The 21,712-nt window shown below is 27.4% G+C and overlaps 2 protein-coding genes across 7 annotated transcripts in view; one reads left to right on the top strand and one right to left on the bottom strand.

Annotated features, from left to right (window-relative positions):
• Nucleotides 1–7,212, top strand: part of LOC100203270 (cell cycle checkpoint protein RAD17) — a 29,292-nt gene extending 22,080 nt beyond the window's left edge. Inside the window, exons 15-19 of the mRNA XM_065801310.1 lie at nt 2,763–2,909; nt 3,011–3,044; nt 3,333–3,407; nt 6,087–6,138; nt 6,928–7,212. Coding sequence (XP_065657382.1) covers nt 2,763–2,909; nt 3,011–3,044; nt 3,333–3,407; nt 6,087–6,138; nt 6,928–7,072 — 453 coding nt within the window. The 3' untranslated portion in view covers nt 7,073–7,212. The remainder of the gene's footprint in view (nt 1–2,762; nt 2,910–3,010; nt 3,045–3,332; nt 3,408–6,086; nt 6,139–6,927) is intronic.
• The window catches only part of LOC100208548 (potassium voltage-gated channel subfamily C member 1), a 58,414-nt gene continuing 43,867 nt past the window's right edge, over nt 7,166–21,712 (bottom strand). For all 6 annotated transcript variants that reach the window (XM_065801305.1, XM_065801304.1, XM_065801309.1 and 3 more), the window contains 2 exons: nt 17,962–18,247; nt 7,166–7,973 (listed from right to left, as the gene is read on the bottom strand). In XM_065801305.1, the coding sequence (XP_065657377.1) occupies nt 7,309–7,973; nt 17,962–18,247 (951 nt within the window). In that variant the 3' untranslated portion in view covers nt 7,166–7,308. The remainder of the gene's footprint in view (nt 7,974–17,961; nt 18,248–21,712) is intronic.

Here is a 21,712-nt window from a genome sequence, read left to right as displayed (position 1 = left end):
ATGGCTAATTTTAGTAGATATAACTGCAGTGAGTGAATGAGTGGGTTTAATGTACAGTTAAAAGTTTTGTTAAAGCATAGTGTTTTTCGGATCTTTTAAATAATAACAGTGCAGTTACTATAATCAAAAACCAAAGCTAAAATAGTGAATATTATAATAGTATATTTAACAGAAACCAATTTTTCAAAATTTTTACATGTATTATACATATATTATTTATTTCAAATGCTGTTGAGATGACAGCCAATACAATAATTATTTTCAAATTTTTTAACAATTTATGTTCCTTGTTTAGTATCATTTGTAAATTAATCAGTTTAAGATTAGATTTGAAATTTTTAACTGATCTAGACTTAACTACCCATTCTAGTAAATTATTTTATCCAAAACAACCTTGTCTACAAATACGATTTTTTTGAGTTCTTGGATATCTTCTATGTAATAGGGATACCAAGCTTAAACTTTATGGTACACGCAATAAAGCAACTTCATGAGATATCTATCTTTGTACTTAAAAGTGTTATTCAATGTTGCAAGCATACTATTAGCTTTACTGGCAGCACCTGTCTTACCTGTCTGTCCTATTTCAACTCTTTAGAAATATAAATGCCTGAATCTATTTATACAATAATTTCTTTTTATTTATTTCTGTTTGCCATCATTTTTCATAAAATAAGGATATCTTTTATTACTTAAGAGAAATGTAAAATAATGCACCAAAGTTCATTATTTTACATTTCTCTTTAAAATTTTTATATCATTTAGAAATAATTTTAAATCAACCTCGGAACTAGGTGCAATAATTTTATTGTCATGGGCGTATAAACAACATTAATAAATCTACTAGGTAAATCCTTTACGAATATCAAAAAAATGGAGTGGGCCAAGCACAGAACTCTGTGGTACCCCACTTAATACACCAATTCAATCTGTTTTGCATACTCCCATAACCACTCTTTGTTTTCTATTCAATAAAAATGATTCAACCCATTTAAGAGGCATACCAACAATACCATAAGCATAAACCTTACCACATGATTTTATATGTGCTACTTTGTAAAACGCTTTTTAAAAAGTTGGTAAACAAAAAATTAATTAAAATGTTATCCCTTCTAGTATACTTTGCTTATATGCGCTGCGTATACTAATTCATGGACAAATTTTTTTTACCGTGTTATCTTCAAATAACATTAATTTGATTATTTAAATTTTAAATGAAAAAAAAAAACAACAACTATCGATTGCAAAAATAATTAGTAGATTGAATTTTGACATTAAAAATTAGTTGTTTAGTTTTTCATCAGTCACTCTTTTTTTTAGGAATATACAATATATTGTTTTGGAAAGAATCAAAAATTTTGATAGGTGTTATTTAGGTAGCTGTGAGATTGACAAAATTAAAATTTTACGATATTGAAATGGATATGCAAATCATAAGCAATATTCTAATCAAACAAAAAGGTTTGGATTATAATGACCTGCTAAAAAGTTTAGGAAAACTTGTGAGATTCGTTAAGAAATCTGTGTTCTGCATTACTATCTTTTAAAACAAAGCATGAATTATCCATGAGTTATAGCTTTGTCTTGATATCAAAACCTTTATGTACCTATTATAACAATCTTTAATGATGTTCATACAATAATTTGCATCAAACCAACACTAACTAAAAAATCACTTAAAGCACTTGTGTTTTTGAAAGAAGTAAAATTGTTTAGATTAAAAGTTATTTATTCATATTAGGCATGTAATATAAAAATATTCAAGTGAAAATAGAATTTTTTTATTTTGAAAATTTGATTAATAATAAAAAACAGTAAAAAGTTTTAAACTTTCAAAAAACAGCTTTTTTTTTTGAAAATATTAAACAGTAGCAGTAACTTGCCATAAAAATTAGTTTTTTTTGTGTGTCTATATTCTCATATTTGTTTTTTACAAAATGAAATTTAAAAACATACCAAATGAAAACTTTTTTTTTTCAATAGATTTTTTAAATTATATTTTGCATTTTTTGTTAAGTTCTGCTATATTCATTTAATAAAAAATTAAATAACAATTTAATGTAATAAAAAATCAGATCAGCCTATGATAAATTAACTAACTTTAGACAAATCCAATAAAATTTCTTTGAGTTTTAGTGTGTACCAAAACAGCAAAATCTTTCGTAACTTTTTTGTGTCCTCGACTCCAATGAATGTTATTATCTTACTATTCTTTATTTAATAGATTTTGTTTTTAAGTTCAACTTATAATTAAAACTTAATAAGCAAAATAAGGAACTTAAGCAGTTTTGGTTTTTTGGTTTCTTTAGTTTCTTCTTTTTTTCATGTCAATGTGTAACTTTTTCCGAGTTTTAGAAAAAAAAGAATTAATACAAAACAAAAAATTGAAACAATGAAATGTATGTATGAAATGTAGAAAAATATACATGTGATTTTTATCTTATTCTTATTTTTAAAGTTAGGTGTTTTGTATTAAATAGCTGGTTGTTATTTATCAAATAACTATTTAACTATCAAATAGCTATTTGATAGTTATTTAGCATTTAATATCATAAAAATATTTCAATATCATAGTATTACAAATTTATTTAAATATTTTTATGATATTGGAATTGTATCAGTTAAAATTTTATAGTTCCTTTGCTGGAGTTGCTTGGTTAAGTCATAAGGTCTTATATTTTTTACATTCAATACAACAAATGTTTGGTTTTTAATTTTTCTTTTTCTTTTTTTACTTTTTTAATCTTTTACGCTTTTTCTAGGCTAACTCAGTGATGTGTGATTATTCAGCATCAGTTGGAATACGAGGAGTTATGTTTGCTAATACTCAAATGCAATCGATTACAGGAACAGTTGCTGGTGGTTGGAGACCTCTTCATAAACCTGAGTGGTTCCAAAGATTTAAAACAGTAATTAATTTTTTTTTTTTTTGCATTCTATACCTTTTTTTTTATCTTTATGTTAAGCATTTTGTAATTTATTTCTTAAATAATTTTTTATAATTTTTTAGCTGCATAGCAGATTGAAATGCTCTGTACAGACAGGTGATTAAATTGGATAATAATGTTATTACAAAACAACTTTTTTTCATTAGTTATTATGCTGCACTAAAATGGTGTGTGTGTTTATATATATATATATATATATATATATATATATATATATATATATATATATATATATATATATATATATATATATATATATATATATATATATATATATAATGATTGTTATAGAAACAATATCTGTTATTCTATATCTGGAAATGAGTTAGAAGGACTTAACTTAAATTTACTTTTTTCCAGAGTTTAAGTTTGTTAATAATTTAGAGAAAAGATATCCTGCCCAAGAACTTTATACAGAGGTGTTACCATATATGGCCAAATGTGACTCAAATATGCTCCGTAAGTTATTGTCATATTTAATAATCAGTAAAATAATTTTAAAAAGACTATATGTATTATATATATATGTGTATATATATATACAGTAGCGTGCAAAAGTAACCGGACAAGAGCATAACTTGAGATAACTTTTGAATGAAAAATCCAATTTCTTTCAAATTTTCACTGAAATGTCAAAAAATTGATTACAAATCTAAAAACAAATGAATTTTTACTAAATCTAAGCAATCTAATCTTAAAAGTTCATTTAATTAAAATATCCACGTGCAAAAGTATCCGGACAGAAAAAAAAACTTGAATTAGATTTTTTTAAAACATTTTTTAAATTGAAAATACTTTATTTTAAAGTAAATTGCTTTAGTACTTTGTCGGCCTTTAGCATTAATTACTGCTTGACAGTGACAAGGAATTGAGTCCACCAGCTTCATAATCACAATAATTTTGATTTTTCGCCATTTCAGAATATTCAATAAATCAAATTTACTTGTTGATTTTCAACCTGAAATTCGTCTATCTATGTGTTTCCATAGATGTTCAATAGAATTAAGGTCAGGACTTTGCTATGTCAATCCCATTAATTAAATTTTTTTGTTTTTGAAAGTCTTTTATAAGGTTGAAGTGCTTTTGAATCATTATCCTGCTGAAATATCCATCCTCAAGCCCTGAAAAATGTTCCACGCAAAATGCTGTCTTGGTAAAGAATGCTGAAATTAAAGAACTTTATAATGAAAAATGTGGTGTTGACACAATCAAACGTCTTTTGAGGTCTGCAAATCTACTTGGAAGATGTCCTACAAAGAAACTTTTTATTTATATAAAGAATCGAAAACCAGTGAAAACAGTGATTGAAAGTACTTTTTAGTGATGAATTTAAGTTTATGTTATTTGGATCTGATAATATTAGATATGTCCGTCGACCAAAAGGCCATAAAAACGATCCTAAATACCAGCTACTAACAGTAAAACACAGAAGTCGAAACGTTATGAACTGGGCTAACTTGAATAGAGATTGTATCGGTCCTATCCATTTGATTAATGGCATAATGGACAAAAATATGTACAAATATATAGTTTAGAATGTTATGCTACCACATGCAAAAGATAAAATGCCTCGAGGAAGGATGTTTTAGAAGGACAATGACTTGAAGCACACTTCAACCCTTGTGAAAAACTTTTTCAAATCCAATGAAATTTGATTAATCGAATAGCCTTAGCAAAGTCCTGACCTTAATTCTATTTAATGTCTATGTAAGCTCATTGATCGACAAATTTCAGATCGAAAACTAACAAGTGAACGTCTTTTATTGTATCTCTGAAAAAAGAATGGGAAAAATCAAAATTATTGTGATTATGCTGGTGGACTCAATGCCTTGTCACTGTCAAGCAGTTATTAATGCTAAGGGCTTCCCGACAAAGTAGTAAAGCAATACTTTAAAATAAAGTATTTTCAATTTTAAAAATGTTTAAAAAAGTTTTTTTTTTGTCCTGATACTTTTGCACGCGCATATTTTAATTAAATGAACTTTTAAGATTAAATTGCTTAGATTTAGTAAAAATCCATTTGTTTTTATATTTGTAATCAATTTTTTGACATTTCAGTGAAAACTTGAAAGAAATTGGGCTTTTCATTCAAAAGTCATCTCAAGTTATGCTCTTGTCCGGTTACTTTTGCACGCTACTGTATATATATATATATATATATATATATATATATATATATATATATATATATATATATATATATATATATATATATATATATATATATATATATAATCTGAAAAATTTACTCCAAAGTTCCTTTCTGCATTTGATGCATTGAGTTTATAAACATTTATAAGTTGAATATTTTGTACTTCTATAGTCATAGTGCACAACGAAACTTTTGTCAATATTAAAACTAAGCAACCAATCTTATGTCCATGCATTTGCAGAATTTAAACTGTAGTGGAGTTTGTTATGTAACTCATCACAAGAACTAATTAACATGATTTTTGTGTTATCATCATACAATTTTGAAATATTTTTTAAAATTCAGGAAGATCATTTATATGAAGTATACAAAGTAGTGGATGCAATAAAGAGTCTTGAGTAATTTTACTGTATACCTCAGGCCAAGTTGAAACGTATCTTCCAAAATGGCTCTCTGTCTTCTATTAGATATATGCTTCACTGAAGCTAATCGACAGTTGTAAGAAAATCTCGAATGCTTTTACAATCAGCATTTTCACATTTGTTTGTGTTTTTGTTTTTTTAAATAAAATAAAAGCACAATATCAAATGACCTCTGTATATGTTTCCTAAAACAAGTTTACTATCGATGACTCTAACAGTTGCAAACGCTAATGCTTTTGTTTTTTGTTTTGGTTTACATTATTTATTAGATCAGAAAGTGATGAGAAAAACTGTTGCCACACCACTCATGCATTATTTTTGAAGTTGCTGAAGAAAAGACAAAAGTTTTTTGTATTTTTTTTCCTTTTTGTTTTCGTTTTACGTTTTGTGTTGTAAATATTTTTGTACTTTAAATTACTGTACTTTAATTTATATATATATATATATTGGTTGAATATATAACCTATAAATATATAAAAATTGTTCATAGCTTTTATTTTTAAGTGTTTGATTTGTTTTTTTTAACTTTGAGCTATAAAATAAAAAGAAAAACTTTTTTTCTAGGTTCGTTTGAGCGTGATATTGCTTGTTTTCAAATTTCCCGTCGTCCTCAAAGGTATGAAACTTTTTTTTTTTACAATTTAAAATTTTTTTTTTTTTTTTTTAATAGAGTTTTAATAGGCATTTCTGTTGTTGCTATTAATGCAACTTATGTTATTTTGTAAAAATGATATTTTAACAAATCTAAAGTTTTTAAGTAATGTACTTTTATTGCTATGGTCTTTAAAATAAAAAGTTTGCTTTTAAGAATTAAAAAAGGCCATTTGTGTTACTAACAGTAACCAGTAGTACTTCAATAGTAACTTGTATTACCAGTAAGTAACCTGTAGTAATCAGTAACACGTCACCAGTAACCAGTAGTACATCTTACTAGCAGTAAGATGTACTACTGGTTACTGGTATTATAATGTTTTTTATTTTTTTGCTGTTTAGAATTTTAAAAATAAATTTTATAAATTCTAAGCGGCACGAAAAGCCGATCAGATCAATTTTATTATATTTACGAAACCATAAAAATTGGTGTAAATATTTTTTTCGAAAATCTTGGGACTTTGAGGAACATGAAACAAAAATGAAAAAGCTTGACAAGATTTAGCCTACATTGGTTAAAACGAGGAAAGAAGTTAATAACAAATAAATTTTTTGCTTCAAGGCACTTTTGAGTGGAGATCGTTGTTAATTCACAAGTTATATATATTTAGTAAAACTAATAAACATGATAAATTACTTTGTTAACAAAAATATTGTCCTTAATTTTACTTGACAATGCACTTGACTAAGTCATACGATTACGAGACCTTTTAGTGCAGACAATTTTACCGTATTTACTGATTTTTCTTTTCAGAATTTCTTTGGGTACCGATCAAGATGATTATAATTATATAGATGAAAACAATGGGGCTTCTAAAACAACTTTTCAACGGTCAGTTGAAACCATTAGTAGTGGTTTACAAGAAGAAGATGAAGAAATAGAAGATTTTGATGATTGACTTCTCACGAGAAAGAGAACGTTTCTTTCTAGAAAGTGTTTTAAAATAATATGTAAAAACGTTATAAAATAATTTTAAAAAGTTTAAAAATAATTTAACTTTCAAAATTTTTATTTAAAAAATTATGGAAACTTAATAAAGTCTCTTTTTTTGTTTATTAACAACAACGACGAAAACTAGAATTAAAAAAGTTTGATATTGTTGGTAACTTTTTTTGGACTCGTACAGTTAATTATTCATTTACAACTAATTTCCTTTAAATCGTCACACCAAACTAATACTTCATTGTTAACGGTTTCTTGTCTTATTATAGATAAGGAACGGTGTTTTATCTCGTTTATTTGCGGATTATTTTTCTGAAAATGGGTGTGACTAATTTTACGGCGTATGTCTGCTCTATCCCGGTTACTTAGCTTTGTGGGTTGATACTGTCCGATATCGAGATGTATGGTTCTTTTATTTTCGTGATTTAACTTGTTTAAGTCTACGGAGTATAGATGATCATTTTTTATTGGGTCGCTATTACTGTGCTCAATTGTAGTAAATGAGCGAGTTTTTGTTAGTCTCTCGTTTAAATTGTCACCATTGACCACACGTTGATTTTCGGCATTAATGTCGATACGAGAAGTTTCTAAGTTAGAACGGGATTTTCTCCGCAGCACTACATTATGTTCAAAGCCATTTTCATGTATGTTGTTCTGATATGAAGTTTCGATGCATTTTTCATTGGAATAGTCATTAGTTTTACTCGTAAATGAATTTAAAGTATCAGGTTTTATAGCCACCGATACTGTTTGGTTGAGTACGGATTTAATAGACTCCGAGTGATCCCGATATTCTAACGTACTATCGTAAGCATTCAGTGCATGTCGGCGTTTTCTATTGAGAGTTTTCAATTCACCTAAAAAATTAAATTTTTTGCAAATGGTTTTGTAATTTATCTAATTACAAAAAAATTTGAAAATTTAGTTTAAAAAAATATATAAATATAAAAAAATATATATATATAATTTATCTAGTTACAAAAGAGTAATCAGAACTATTGTTATTACTTACAGAAAAACTTAATTTAATAAAATGGCGGGGGTACTATTGTGGCAACTATTAAACACAATAAAGTTTGGTGTTTGCAAACAAGGATAATAATCTTTTACCACTAAACGCAAATTAACAAAATACGGAAATATCAAGACCCAATATACAGCAAAAATTTTTGCGAAGGAAAAATTTTTTGTTTCTTGTATGCAACATAATTTGTTGCAAATTATTTTGCTAGTAAATGTTTTATAATTCTTGCTTTTAAAATAGTTTGAGTATAAAGGACTTCAAACATCTTGACTTCAAAAGTTTTATAAATATAAATAAAAAATGTTTTTGTAAATATTTCGAAACTCGTAATTTTATTATTCGTAATAAAAATTTTGCCCGGTAACAGGTATGTGACATGGAATTTTTAATTTGATTAAATACTCTTAGAACGTCGTTGCGGCTCTTTTCAAAAGTTTTATTGGTTGACTAATAATAAAAGCTTAAAATACAAAATAGGCCGGAAGACATCTTGTTTGAAAAATGGATATAGCAAAAGGTGACGATAATGCTCTTCACAATGAAAGTAAGAAAAGAAAAATTGAAAATGAGAACAGATTATTTCATGGTGGTTGGATAGAAAAATGTGCATTTATTGAAAAAGAAAATAAACTTATGTGTTTAATTTGCAATACTGAACTTGCTCGTAATAAGACATGTAATGTTAAACGTCACTATGAAACAAAACATGTGTTTTTCTGAAGAATACTTATTAAATTTATATCATAGAAAAAATAAAATCGAGTTGCTTAAAACAGTATTTAAAAATCAAAAAATGAATATTTCATCTTCTAGCAAAGAATCAAATATTACAACAGAAGCAAGTTTTATTATAACTTGGAAAATTGTAAAAAGTAAACATCTTTATACCGATGGAGAGTTTGTAAAATCTTTTAGATGTGATTTTAGTTTTAGGTTCTAATAATAGCGAAATTCAAAGATTAATTTCAAATATTTCTGTTTCTCGACGTGCAACTGAAAGAAGAATATATAAGATTAGTGTCGAAGTTGAACAGCATTTGTAAATGACTTTAAAAATTGTGAAGCATTCAGTTTAGCATTGGATGAATCAACAGATGTTCAAGATAAACCTCAAATGGCAGTATTTGTTAGATAAGTAACATCAGATGTACTTGTGAAAGAAGAGTTGCTAAAGAGTTGCTATTTGCTAGTAGAGCTCAAAGACACAACTTGTGGAAATGATTTAAAGGAAGCTCTTGACACTGTTCTGGCAAAAGCCTATGTTCCTAAGAACAAGCTTGTTAGTGTTGCTACAGATGGTGCAACAGCAATGGTTGGAAAACACATTGGGCTTACCTAAATAGTGATTCTACGTATCGTATTTAGTTCATTGTGCAATTCATCGAGAACATTTAGCAGCAAAACATTTTAATTTTCCAATTGTTTTTAAATCAGTGCTGGAGATTGTAAATTGTATTCGATCTAATGCAAAAAATCACAGACAGTTTAAAAATTTCATTAATGAATTGGATCTTGCTGACAAACCAAGTGACTTGTTGTTTTTCTGTGCTGTAAGGTGCTTTTTATTTTTAACTGATGTAATGCAGCATTTACAAAATATGAATTTGTCGCTTCAGGGAAAAGAGAAATATATATCTGATTTTGCTCAGACTATATTTAGTTTTCAAAAAAAAATTTCTCTATTTCAGAGAGATCTTACCTAAAAACTTTTATTCGTTTTCCTCAAATGAAGAAGATGATTCATAATCCTAATCCTGCGATTCAGTATGATGATCATAAGATTGAATCATACCGGGAAAAACTACAGAATTTATTCGAAGACTTTCCAAACAGGTTTAACGATTTGTATGCTCTTAAATCATCATTAGCATTTTTAGTAAATTTTATGATCAATATTATAAGTGATAATTGTCTAATACCAGAAAATATACTTAAAGAAACATCTCAATTTGAAATGGAATTACTAGATCTCCAAAAAGATCTAAATCTTCAAATGCTGCATAAAACATTGACTTTATTGGATTTTTGGAAAACTGTTTCTGAAGTTAAGTATCCTCAACTAAAAAGGCTTAGTATAAAACTAAGCCTTTTTACAAATTTCATTGTAAAAAATAAAGGTTCAACATATGCATGTGAATCTTTATTTTTTACAATGAAATTTGTTAAATCAAAGTATCTTGCCAATCTAACTAGTGAACACTTGTTATGGTTGCTTTGATTATCAACTACAAGCTTGAAACCAGATTTTAAAAAAACTTACCAGTAGTGTTCAAATTCTTAGTGCCTAATAAATTTATAGTAAATTATACAAGTAATTATACAAGAAGAATTTTCTAATAGTCTTCTACAAAAAATAATTGATGTTATAAAAAGAATTCTTTCTGATATGTCTAATTTTTTGCTGAATAATGAAAAGATATTTCCAGTTGTAAAAATAAAAGTAATTTTATTTTTACAATTTAATTGAAGTTCATTGAAATTTTTTTTTATTGTGTAGTCATTTATTTGATATTTTGCAGTTTTTAGTAACTTACGTTATTAAGTGGTTATAAGCAAATTCAATTCGAATAAAAAGCAAATTTAATTCAAAAATATTGAAATAGATTTTTTTCTCAAAGAAACCTTTTTATCTTTAGATTTTTATATCTTGCATACAATTATTTTTATAAGAAAATTAATGATTGTTGTAATTGTGTTAATTCAAAAAAAAATTATGATTTTTTAATTAAAAAAAGTGTTAATTTAATAAAGATTTAGGATTTGGAGATGCTTTCTCAATTTTTTCTACAAATGTTTTTCTCGTGTGAATAAAAAGGAATCAGATTTTATGTAGCCAAGTTTACATTTAAAGAATAGTTTAAAATTCTGGCCCGCGTATATATTTCGCGTATATAATTCGGTTAAGCTTTATTAAAAGTTAAAAAAATAAAAAATTAGAGAACAATCAAAAATATGAATAGATACAGATAAATATCTAATTCATATTTTAGTTGTACAGAACAGTATTCTGTGCAATTCAGACAATTCATCAAGCACAAATTTTGTGGGGGCACAAATTTTGTGGGGGCATGTAAGGTATATATATAGATTTTTTTATTTTTTTTTTTGCGATAATTAATCTTTTTCACTATTTTCCACGTCGTAGGATTTTCGAACGATAAAAGTTCGTCGCTTTTGTTATACTTATTTTATTCACACAACATTAAAAATATATTTTTAGAAATTCTCCAAGGATTATTTACAATGAAAAAGATTATTTGAGTAAATAAAAAGTTATTCGGAGAGAACAATAATTTTAATCGTTTGTCTCAAGAAAAGATTGTTTTTCGGAAGGAAAGTCGTTGAGCGTACAACAAAACAGTGTGTATTACTGAATGTGAAATATGATGGATGTAGCGTTAGAGTATGTGGTTGTTCTGATCAGAATGTTGTAGATGATATTTTAAAAATAGAAGGAGTAATGACAAAAAAAGGAATATTTAGTCATTTAAAAAAGTTATGTTATTCTTTTGGAAAGTTGGTTAATGAGAAGCCATTTATTTTTTTAGAAGAAAACAACCCAAAGTTTAAATCTAAAACATATTCTTCCGAACATTGAATAAGCTATTTGACTGTTAGAGAATGATCAAATATTGAATCAAATGATTTAGTCTCCCCAATCATTAAATCTCTCTCCTATCAGACTTTTATGAGATGAATTAAAAGTAATATAAAAAACTAATGCCTAATGATGCAAAAGATGTAAAAAAAATTTATTAGTGAGTAGCATAATATTGACTTCAACATATTGGATAAGTCGTTAAAATGAGTGCCCAGAATATCTTAGAATAGAAAACAAGAGTATCTATAGTGATTATACTGACCATTAGGGTACGTCATACTTTTTAAAAATTTTAGATTAAAAAAAAAAACATTTTGGAGAGTGATTTTATTATGTGGTATTTCTAGGCAACATTGAAATAAAACTTTTTTTTTCGGGGGAGGGGGGGGGGTAAAAATGAACTCGAAAATTGCGATATTTAAATAGATAACATTGAAACGAAAACAATAGATAAAATGAAAAAATAGTTATGATGAATATTAATTATTATTACACATGGTTATTAAAACATTTTACCAGACAAAAAAAATAAATATATATGTATGTATGTATATATATATATATATATATATATATATATATATATATATATATATATATATATATATATATATATATATATATATTGTTTTTATTGATTATTGATTTGAAAAAATACTTGAAAACTATTTGAAAAAATACTTGAAAACTATTTGAAAAAATACATTATTGATTTGAAAAAATACTTTTTACCGTACTAAAAAACCAAGCAAGTTAGGTAAAAACTAGAGTTTTGAATTAGATTTGTCCATGAATACCCACAAAATTTTTTTAAATGTTTTACATAACATCTTCAGCTATTTGCAACTCTAAACTTAAGTTTATGTTTATGCTTATGTCAAATGAGAATGTTTTGCAAAAAATGGCACCAAAAAAGTCTGAAAATAAAAACACAGAAATAATTTGCTCATGCTTTTTATTTCATTTGCCCTCATGAGTGAAGATGAGCTCTAAAAAAGTGCTACTTGAAATTTAAAACCTGCAGATAAATTTCCTGCAACTGTTATATGTGAAACACCAAAATGTTCTGTGGACGCACACGGATTTGTCCAAATATATTTTTATTACATAAAATGTTAAAAAAAAAACACATGTTTTTATGGAAAATAAAATTTTCACTAAAATAAAGCTTGAACATCAACTAAACAGTTTGATTAAATCTTTCTTGGATTTCAGATTTGGAACAACATCTCTGTGCTCTAATCTTGCTCTAATAAAACCACCACGCCTCTGAAAACCACAAACAGCAGCTGCTGCTTCAGTCACTTGTTTAATAACTCTTTCACAAGACTGGGTGTGGAGAGGATAGTAAGGTACTTCCATAGGAGAATCAATTACTTTTTGTAAATCTTTTTTCGTCATATTACATGTAAAATTTGGCTCCAAGATTTTTTCATTACTCCAGTCAATAAGTTCAAGGAGAGTCACAGCATCAAAGTTAAGTGTAGATTTTTTTCGGTTTCTTACACTTACATCACCTTGCTCTGAATCTCCCCTAACTTTCATAATCATCTTGACTGCAAAAGCTCTATTTTCATTTGATGAGCTTGCAAGAAGAGAAATTAGGAGAGACTCAGAATGAGCATGAAATGCACCATTTTGAACAGACTTACTAACGGCATCCATAACTTCGACTGTTTGACCTCTTAATAGATAAAGAAGTTTGATTAGATGATGGGGCCCATCAACAATAGAGTGCTTTTCCTTGATTCTAAACCACATATGAAAGTATACTTGAGCCACAAACTGAGAAAGAATTTTTAGATTTTTTTAAATACCACCTTCCGGGCCATGGTCACTAATGTAAAGCCAAAGAATTGCTTGACCGGCTGTGAGCCACCTGCTATGACAAAGATTACCACATTTTCTGTTGAAAAGTAAATGATTCAAGGTACCTGATTCAAGACAAGCAACTAACTTGTAGCTTAGTGAAGCATCGGCTAACATAGTCTTTAAAATATCATCCGGAATTTTAATTAAAGGTTCAATCTGTCTAATCGGTTCAAACTTTTACTAGTCGTTTTAATTGATTTACTTTTGGTAATAGTTTGCCTATAGGCCCTTTGAACCCATCTTTGGAGTTTGTAGGTTCATCAATATTTGCAATCAGGTGTCTTAAAGGTAGCTCATTGGTATGTAACATGCAAATTGACCAAAAACATTTTCTTCCAATAAGTTTCTCCAGGTGAGTTAAAAATCCGCCGTTGTTACTAGATCCAGTAGAATCTGATCCAATCACAATTATAGTTTGATCAATTCCTCTAGGAACCATCCAGTTATAAAGACCGATTGCAGCTTCTTTAGCTGGTTTGTTTGGACCCTTTGAAGGTGTGTAATGAGTCAAATAGCTTTCATCTGGTTCAGAAGTAACACTTATGTTCTCTTGCTTTTCTGTTCTTCGACAAAACGCTTTAGTAATTGAATCTTCAATCAAAACTAGAGTAGGATCTTTTTTTCCATCTACAAATATGCCTTTGATAGGAGCTTCAATAATTATTTTTTCTGACAAAACTCTAGTTTTAGCCATAACCTCTTGTCTGGCTCTCCAAATCTTCTTAGGATCACATGCTAAACTAGCCATATTTGGAGTTAAGTAATTTGATTTGATCAAATCTTGAAGAAAAACAGATACAATTGCAGATGTAGCAGCAGGAGATATGTCAAATCAAAGAGATATTACATGAAGATCCCTAATACAGCTAGTGCTGTATTAGGGATCTTCGTGTAGTTTTGTTTAATGGTAATAAATGGGAAAGTTTTTTTTTGATGTTATTGGAGTTGTCTTCTGAGGGTTCTTCATTTACATCTTTAATTTTTTCAGGTGAAGTTTCTTGATCTAAGTCATACCCCACTGATTCATAAGCTTTGTCTTCGATGTTTTCAATTTGAACCTGTGTATTAATGTGAGGTTTTTTAATCAAATTTTTTCTTTTTTCTATAGATGCAATATCTGTTATTTTACGTTTCACTGCTTTGACCTGTCTTTCTGTTTCTTCCTTGTCTAGTTGGTATATTTGGTAGCCTGATTTTTCACCAACCTTATCTCTTTGAGATTTGAGCCATAGTAAATCAAGTTGTGACAACTTGATAGCTTTAGACCAAATGCATAAAATATGAACTCCTGCAGAACAATTTTTAACTTCCTTACAAGGAGAATTTTCATCTGTACAAAGTAAAATGTTACACCTACATTTTGTTATATCTAACAATTTGTCCAGCTTACCTTCCCACAATTTGACAGTTTTTCTTTTGTTTCTTTTTGATTACAAATGTCTCTAAATTTATGCCTGGCAGTTAAAATTTTATCTGACAGCGTTTTTTGAGATATGACAACAGGGGTCTTAAACAAAGCATTGGATTGAGACCATTGTTTCAATACCAAGTCTGCCACTACCACTGAGACTTCTTTTATAGGTAGATGACATCTCCTAAAAAAACATAAAATTTAAACTGTTTTAACATTGTCATTTGAAATACTTGAACTGTCTAATACTTGGACGTCCTTTGAATGTCCAAGACGCCCAACGGGTGTCAAGATGTCTAATGGATGTTCTAGAGATGTTATTAGACGTCCTGTGCCCACCAAAATTCTATTATATCGTTTATACTATATTGTAATATCGTTTCAAAAACTCACCTATCAAGATCATCAGAAAGAAGCAAACTTTTCTGAATATGTAGACCTTTCCTAAGTACATCTCTCAGTGTAGGAACTTCTGTTTCCAACCAATCTTTTCCAACTCCAAGATACTTAGTTAAATTAGTTGTAGAAGAATGTCTAGTTTGTTTCAATTTTAAACTCTCCATAACACAATATTCTAGTTTATTTATTTTTTACTGTAAAAGGAAAACGATTATAATGAAAAACCACAAATAAAATGCAACAAATATTGCAACTTTTTGATATTGAAATATACACTATGAAATTCACAACTAACGCAAAGCAAATAACAAGTACTAAGTAACTGTGTCCTATAATTCATAGATTACAACAACAAATGGACTTATTAAAAATTGGATAATCAAAAATTTAGAAGACGTTAGTAAGGTTTTGTTAATTTTTTGTTGTATTTTTTAACGCTTGTAAGTCGCATTTTTATACGCATTTTTACATTTTTCAAGTTAATTTTTACACAAAAAAATAAAATTTAAATTTTTTTTGGTTGAATATTGCTTAATTTACCCCAACCCATAATAAAATCATTCCCCAAATTTAATTTTCAAACATTTTTTAGTATGACGTACCCTACTGACCATGCCATTGTTATTATTGTTGACGATATATTTAAAGCATTTGACGAAAGTAAGTTTACCCTCGGAGTTTTTATAGATCTTAGCAAAGCCTTTGATACAGTAGATCATAGCATTCTAATAAAAAAACTTGAAACTTATGGAATTAAAAGCACATATTTAGAATGGCTCAAAAGTTATTTAAGCAATAGAAAACAATACATAGCACACAAAGAACGAAAAACTGATTACTTGACTATAACTTGTGGTGTTCCCCAAGACTTAATTCTGGGTCCACTTTTATTTCTTATTTATGTAAACGATTTCCATAAGTTTTCAAACATTTTAAATTCAGTTTTATTTGCAGATGAAACGAATTTATTTTATTCTAATGGAGATGTCAACCTTTTATTTAAAATAGTAAACATGGAGTTTTTAAATCTAGCGGAATGGTTTAAAGCAAACAAATTGTCAATTCTAAAAACAAATTTTAATAAAATAAGTATACTTTCATAGAATTCACGATAAAGAAAAGATTCCATCAAAACTTCTTGATCTTTATATTAGCAACTCTAAAATAATTAGAGAGTCATCATTAAAGTTTTTAGGAATGATACTTGGCAAAAACTTGACATGGAGAGAACACATAAGAACGTTAGAAGATAAAATTTCAAAAAATATTGGCATTCTATACAAAGCTAAACAAATATTAAACCAAAACTGCTTAAAAATCTTCTATTTCTCCCTCATACATTGTTATATAAACTATGCAAATATTACATGGTGCAGCTCTAATGTAAGTAAAGTTAAAAAATTGCTTAATAGACAAAAACACGCTGCTAGAATTATTTCAGGTTCAGGTCGTTACACACATTCTAAAGAACTATTTAAAATCATCACATACTTAATGTTTTTCAGTTAAACCTTTATCAAATTCTTATATTTATGTACTAAATTCATAATAACGTAACTCCTAAAATATTTAATACACTTTAAATAAAATTAATCACAAGTACCCTACAAGATTTTCAAATTACAATTACGAGCAACCTAAAATGCACTATTTGGTTAGTAAATTTTTTATTGCCATCAGAGGTCCTAAATTATGGAACACTTTATTAAATAACCAGCAGAGAAATTTTTCTTTACTTTCTCTATTCAAATAAAAACTCAAACAAAAACTTCTTAACGATGTTAATGAATTAAATTCTTTTTAAGATCTTTTTTTCTTTTTTTGATTTAATTTTTAATTTTTTTTTCTTTTTTTAACAACTATCTTATTAACTGGTCTTTAATTTAAATGTTTCTTTAAATTATCCTATTAACTTATTTTTAGTTTTAGGTGTAATTATTATTTATTTATCTCTTTTTTTTATCTTTTTTTACGAATATCTTTTGACTATAGATTAGTAACTGATCTTAGCATACTTGTAAAGTTTATATTTTTTTTATATGGTACAAAGTAATTTTATGTTAACATTTTAATGATTGTACACGCTTTCTGATGAAAGCACGTCGAGGTGTAGTAATAAGGCAAATATTGTCTTCTTTTAGCCCCGGTCATGTAGACTTTATTTATATAAAATGGCATTGTATTCTTTCTTTAATGACGAAATAAAATAAATAAATATATAAATAAAATTATTGTCACTGAGAGTAATTAAATACACAAGTAAAGTATAAACTAATCTGATGAGGCTTTATAAATATATATATTTTTTAATGTAAACTTAATAAAAGGGAAGATAACATATAATTCAGGTAGATATTGTTTTTAGTTCATCTCCCATTAGTAAGTAAAACTTTGATATCTGATATTGAAAAGACCATGAAAATGACCGACAATTTTTAATAAAATAAAATGAAACTGAAAAGTACTTATGCAAAGATATTCTTTAAGGTTATATAAACGGAAAAAAAGATTCAATTCCAATATAAAAAATTTTTTTACCATCTGTTTTTCCTTTCAGTGTTTGATCTGCATTTACCAACATTTTAAGTTCGTGCTTTGGAAGTTCCATTTTTGCTTTTGCGTAGGAATAATAAAAAGAAAAATTACTTCCAATAACAGATATTGGAAGTGCAGACATAAGTATTCCGAAAGTTGCACAAAATCCACCGATAATTTTTCCCGCCAAAGAAACTGGCGACATATCTCCATAACCAACGGTGGTTAGAGTTATTATTGCCCACCAGAACGAACGTGGAATGCTCTCAAATTTAGAATCTATTGTGTTCTAAATGTCAAAAATTTTATTTATACTATATTATACAAACGATAGAAAAAAAAATGCACTTTAGCTCTTAAAGGTACGGCAAAAGAAGTTGCGTTATGAGCGGTTGAGATCTTAAACTATTTAAATTAAAAATCTCAGAAACTTTTGTTAAAATATTATTAAAATTAATAAAAATCATTTATATGTCTTATAAAAAAAATTATTAAAAAAAAAACTAGCATAAATCTGCTTTTGAATTGGTTGAGCTTATTTGAATAAGTTTTTTGGCGCAATTATTTGGCGCAATTTTTTGGCAAAGATTGTTCTTGTAATTTTGGATTGGAAAAGATTTTTTTTATCTAATTTTAAAAGATTTTTTGATTACTTTTTGTTATTCTAATCTCGTTAATTTAAATAAATTAATAAGAATTGAATCAAAGCATTGTAAGATTCGATTCTATTTCTTGTTGCAATATCTAAAACATTAAAAATATTGTAAATGGTCACCAGTTAAAAATATTTTTTTTGCTATAATTTTAATAAAAATAAAACATTTTTTTACAAATTTTTTGAAAATTTTTCTAAAATAATAAGTTTTTATATTAAAAAAGTATTGAACGAGAATATTGAAAATCCCACCTGTTAACCAAGTTTCTGTAGTATACTGAGTATACCTTATGAATTTCAGGAACAAATGATTAGCAAATATAAACATAAGATTCAAAATCACTCTTTTATTGTGGAAAAAAGAACTTTTAAAAAATCATATTTAAGTTTATTTTAGTAAAATTTTGTTTAATATTTACTAAAACGTAGTACTGATTGATTTTATTTCACTTATGTTTATTCTTTTGAATACTGGTGTTAACGTTTGTCTCTCACGAGAGTTGACAACAGTCAACTCTCGTGAGAGACAAACGTTAACACCAGTATTCAATAAATGTTGTCTTTAATGTTGTCTATAAATGTTGTCTTTTACTGTTGACTCTTTTATAACATCTAAAATACGTTTATTGTCATGAATAAAATAAATGACAGCCGAGTAAGTTTCCATTTTTCCATATTTCTCTTCTGACAAAAATGTTCTTTGGAACTCTGGACCAAAGGGTGACATTCAAGAAATTTTTCAGATTTTGTGTCTTATTATGAAGATATCTATGATAATAGTTTATCATCTTGTAAACTTCTATAAACTACCGCTATATTTTTTTAAATCTGTTTCGGAATTAAATTTTATTGTAAATACTGCTTTGTTTTTACTCCAGCTGGCACTATTTTACTGTTATTATTATTTTTTTAAGAGCCCAAAAAGCCCTTACGGTCTTATCACAAAGCACCGCGGATAAGCTTTAATAGGAAGCTTTAATTTCGCTCATCTTGATTTTGAATATTTGTAAAAGTGGAATATAATGACGTATAAAGACTTTTTTTTTTTAGCATAAATATTGGTATTGTCTTTTCTAGTAGAAATAATATAATACTATTCTGCCTCTGCAATTCTGCAATTTATTACACTATGTAAGTTTATTTCTGCTAGATAATGGCATTTTAGTGCTATTATGCAACTTTATAAATGCTTTATGCAACTGCGTAACTCATGATCTCTTTAAGTTGATACAACCGGAATCTACATGTTATTGTAAAGACTATGTTTTAAAATGTTTTGTAAACACTTGTAAAGACTTTTGTTAATTAATTTTTCAACAGAAAAGTTAGTTAACATGTATTTGGGGTGACCATAGCGTCCATACCAGAGAGTGCTTTTTTTACATGATTAAGAGGTAACTACTCTTAAGTTTGAAAATAACAGATTATAAGCTTTATCTTGAGTCAATCAATAAATATTATACTGACATTAAAAGTACCAGAATATATATAAAATGATATTTTGAAACAAAAAAGAAGCTGAAAATACCTATAAAACTGGGTTTGCGCTGGTGAAAAACTAGCAAGAATATTTCAAAACTGTTTTAAATAAGTATTAAATGTGTTCTAAATGTGTAAATTATGAATGAAGTATTTTGGTATCATATATGCTTTTTGAGATTATTTTTAACAGCGATAATAATATATAATCTCAATGAGGTTAATAATGTTAACCTCACTACGTTTATGCACAATAAATAACATTGATGATGAGTTGTCGTTTCTTATTGATGTATTTGTAGAAAACAGCTATGTGAAGAAAAGTCTGGATAAACTAGTTAAGTCTACGAAAGAAAGTGCTAACAACAAAAAAGATGTCACGAAAAATCAACATTTCCAAATGTCTCCAAAAAGATTTGTCTCTTTACCCTGGATCCCTGGAATCATTCCTAAATTACAATGAGTTGTTAAAAAAGCAGGATACGCACCAGTGTTCAAGTCTCCAAAAAATCTCCACAGTCTACTTGGTTCTAAAAATAAACCTACACTACCAGTTAATTTCTATCTCGGTGTTTATAAAGTAGAGTGCTCTTGTGGCAAATATTTCGCAGGTGAAACTGGATTGAATTGAAGATATCGTCTCGGATATGCCAGCTGGAATGGTCGCAATACCTTAAAAGTAGAAATAAATAGTTTTAATCGGAAAGTTAGGGAAGCGTTGCAAATACAACACAACGAAACTACCTTTCGCGACAATAACCGGGATGATGGCGATTATGTGACGACGTCATTTTGGAAACCCATGTTCACATTCTTACGTCACATAAAACTTTCTTAAAAAACTCTTAAAAAGAAGCTCTTACAAAGAATGGGTATCAATATTCCTTCGAAATATCGTAAAAATAAATATATTTTTAACAAATAGAAATTAATCCATAAAAAGAAGTTTTTTTAAAAATAAATATTTAAGGTTATCTAAGTATTACACTGAATTAGTTAAAGTTAATGACATTGAAGTTGTGCAAAAAAGGTCATGGCTAACCTACTCTCTATCACTAGACAAAATTTTTTGCATTGTTTGTTTATGCTTTAGATCAAGAGAAGATACAAATTCTTTACGTGATGGGTTTGATAACGCAGGTCAACAAAAAATTTTTTTTCAGTAGCTGAGCAAACAATTTGTTTTTTGTACTGCATTTCTCTTTTTGACTTCAAATATGCAACTCATTTTTTACCATCACATCAAGTTGTAAAGATATTTGGGTTCAAATTTTTAATATTTGGGGCAAAGCCCCTAATAATGTCGGAAAAAAAGGTTATTCAAAAGTATGCCTGGGTCTCAAAAGAAGCATATTTTAATAGACATTTTAGAAAACATAAATATTTTTTCTTAAAATTTATTCACAAAAAAAATATGCGAAAAAATGCTAAAGACTTTTACAAATATTTTATTAAAATATTTTTCAGCAATAAAAAAAAAAAAAATTTTTTTTTGTTACAAAAAAGATATTTTTTGTAATAAAAAATTTTAATTATAACATTTTAAAAATTTCGATGAAAATACGCTTCTTTGAGATCCAGGTTGACATACTTTTGAATATTTTTTTGGACAGTATTAGG

The sequence above is a fragment of the Hydra vulgaris genome, chromosome 07, assembly GCF_038396675.1.
Source record: "Hydra vulgaris chromosome 07, alternate assembly HydraT2T_AEP".
Lineage (NCBI taxonomy): Eukaryota > Metazoa > Cnidaria > Hydrozoa > Anthoathecata > Hydridae > Hydra > Hydra vulgaris.
The sequence above is the reverse complement of the archived record's forward strand: the minus strand, read 5'-3'. Positions and strand labels throughout refer to the sequence as shown.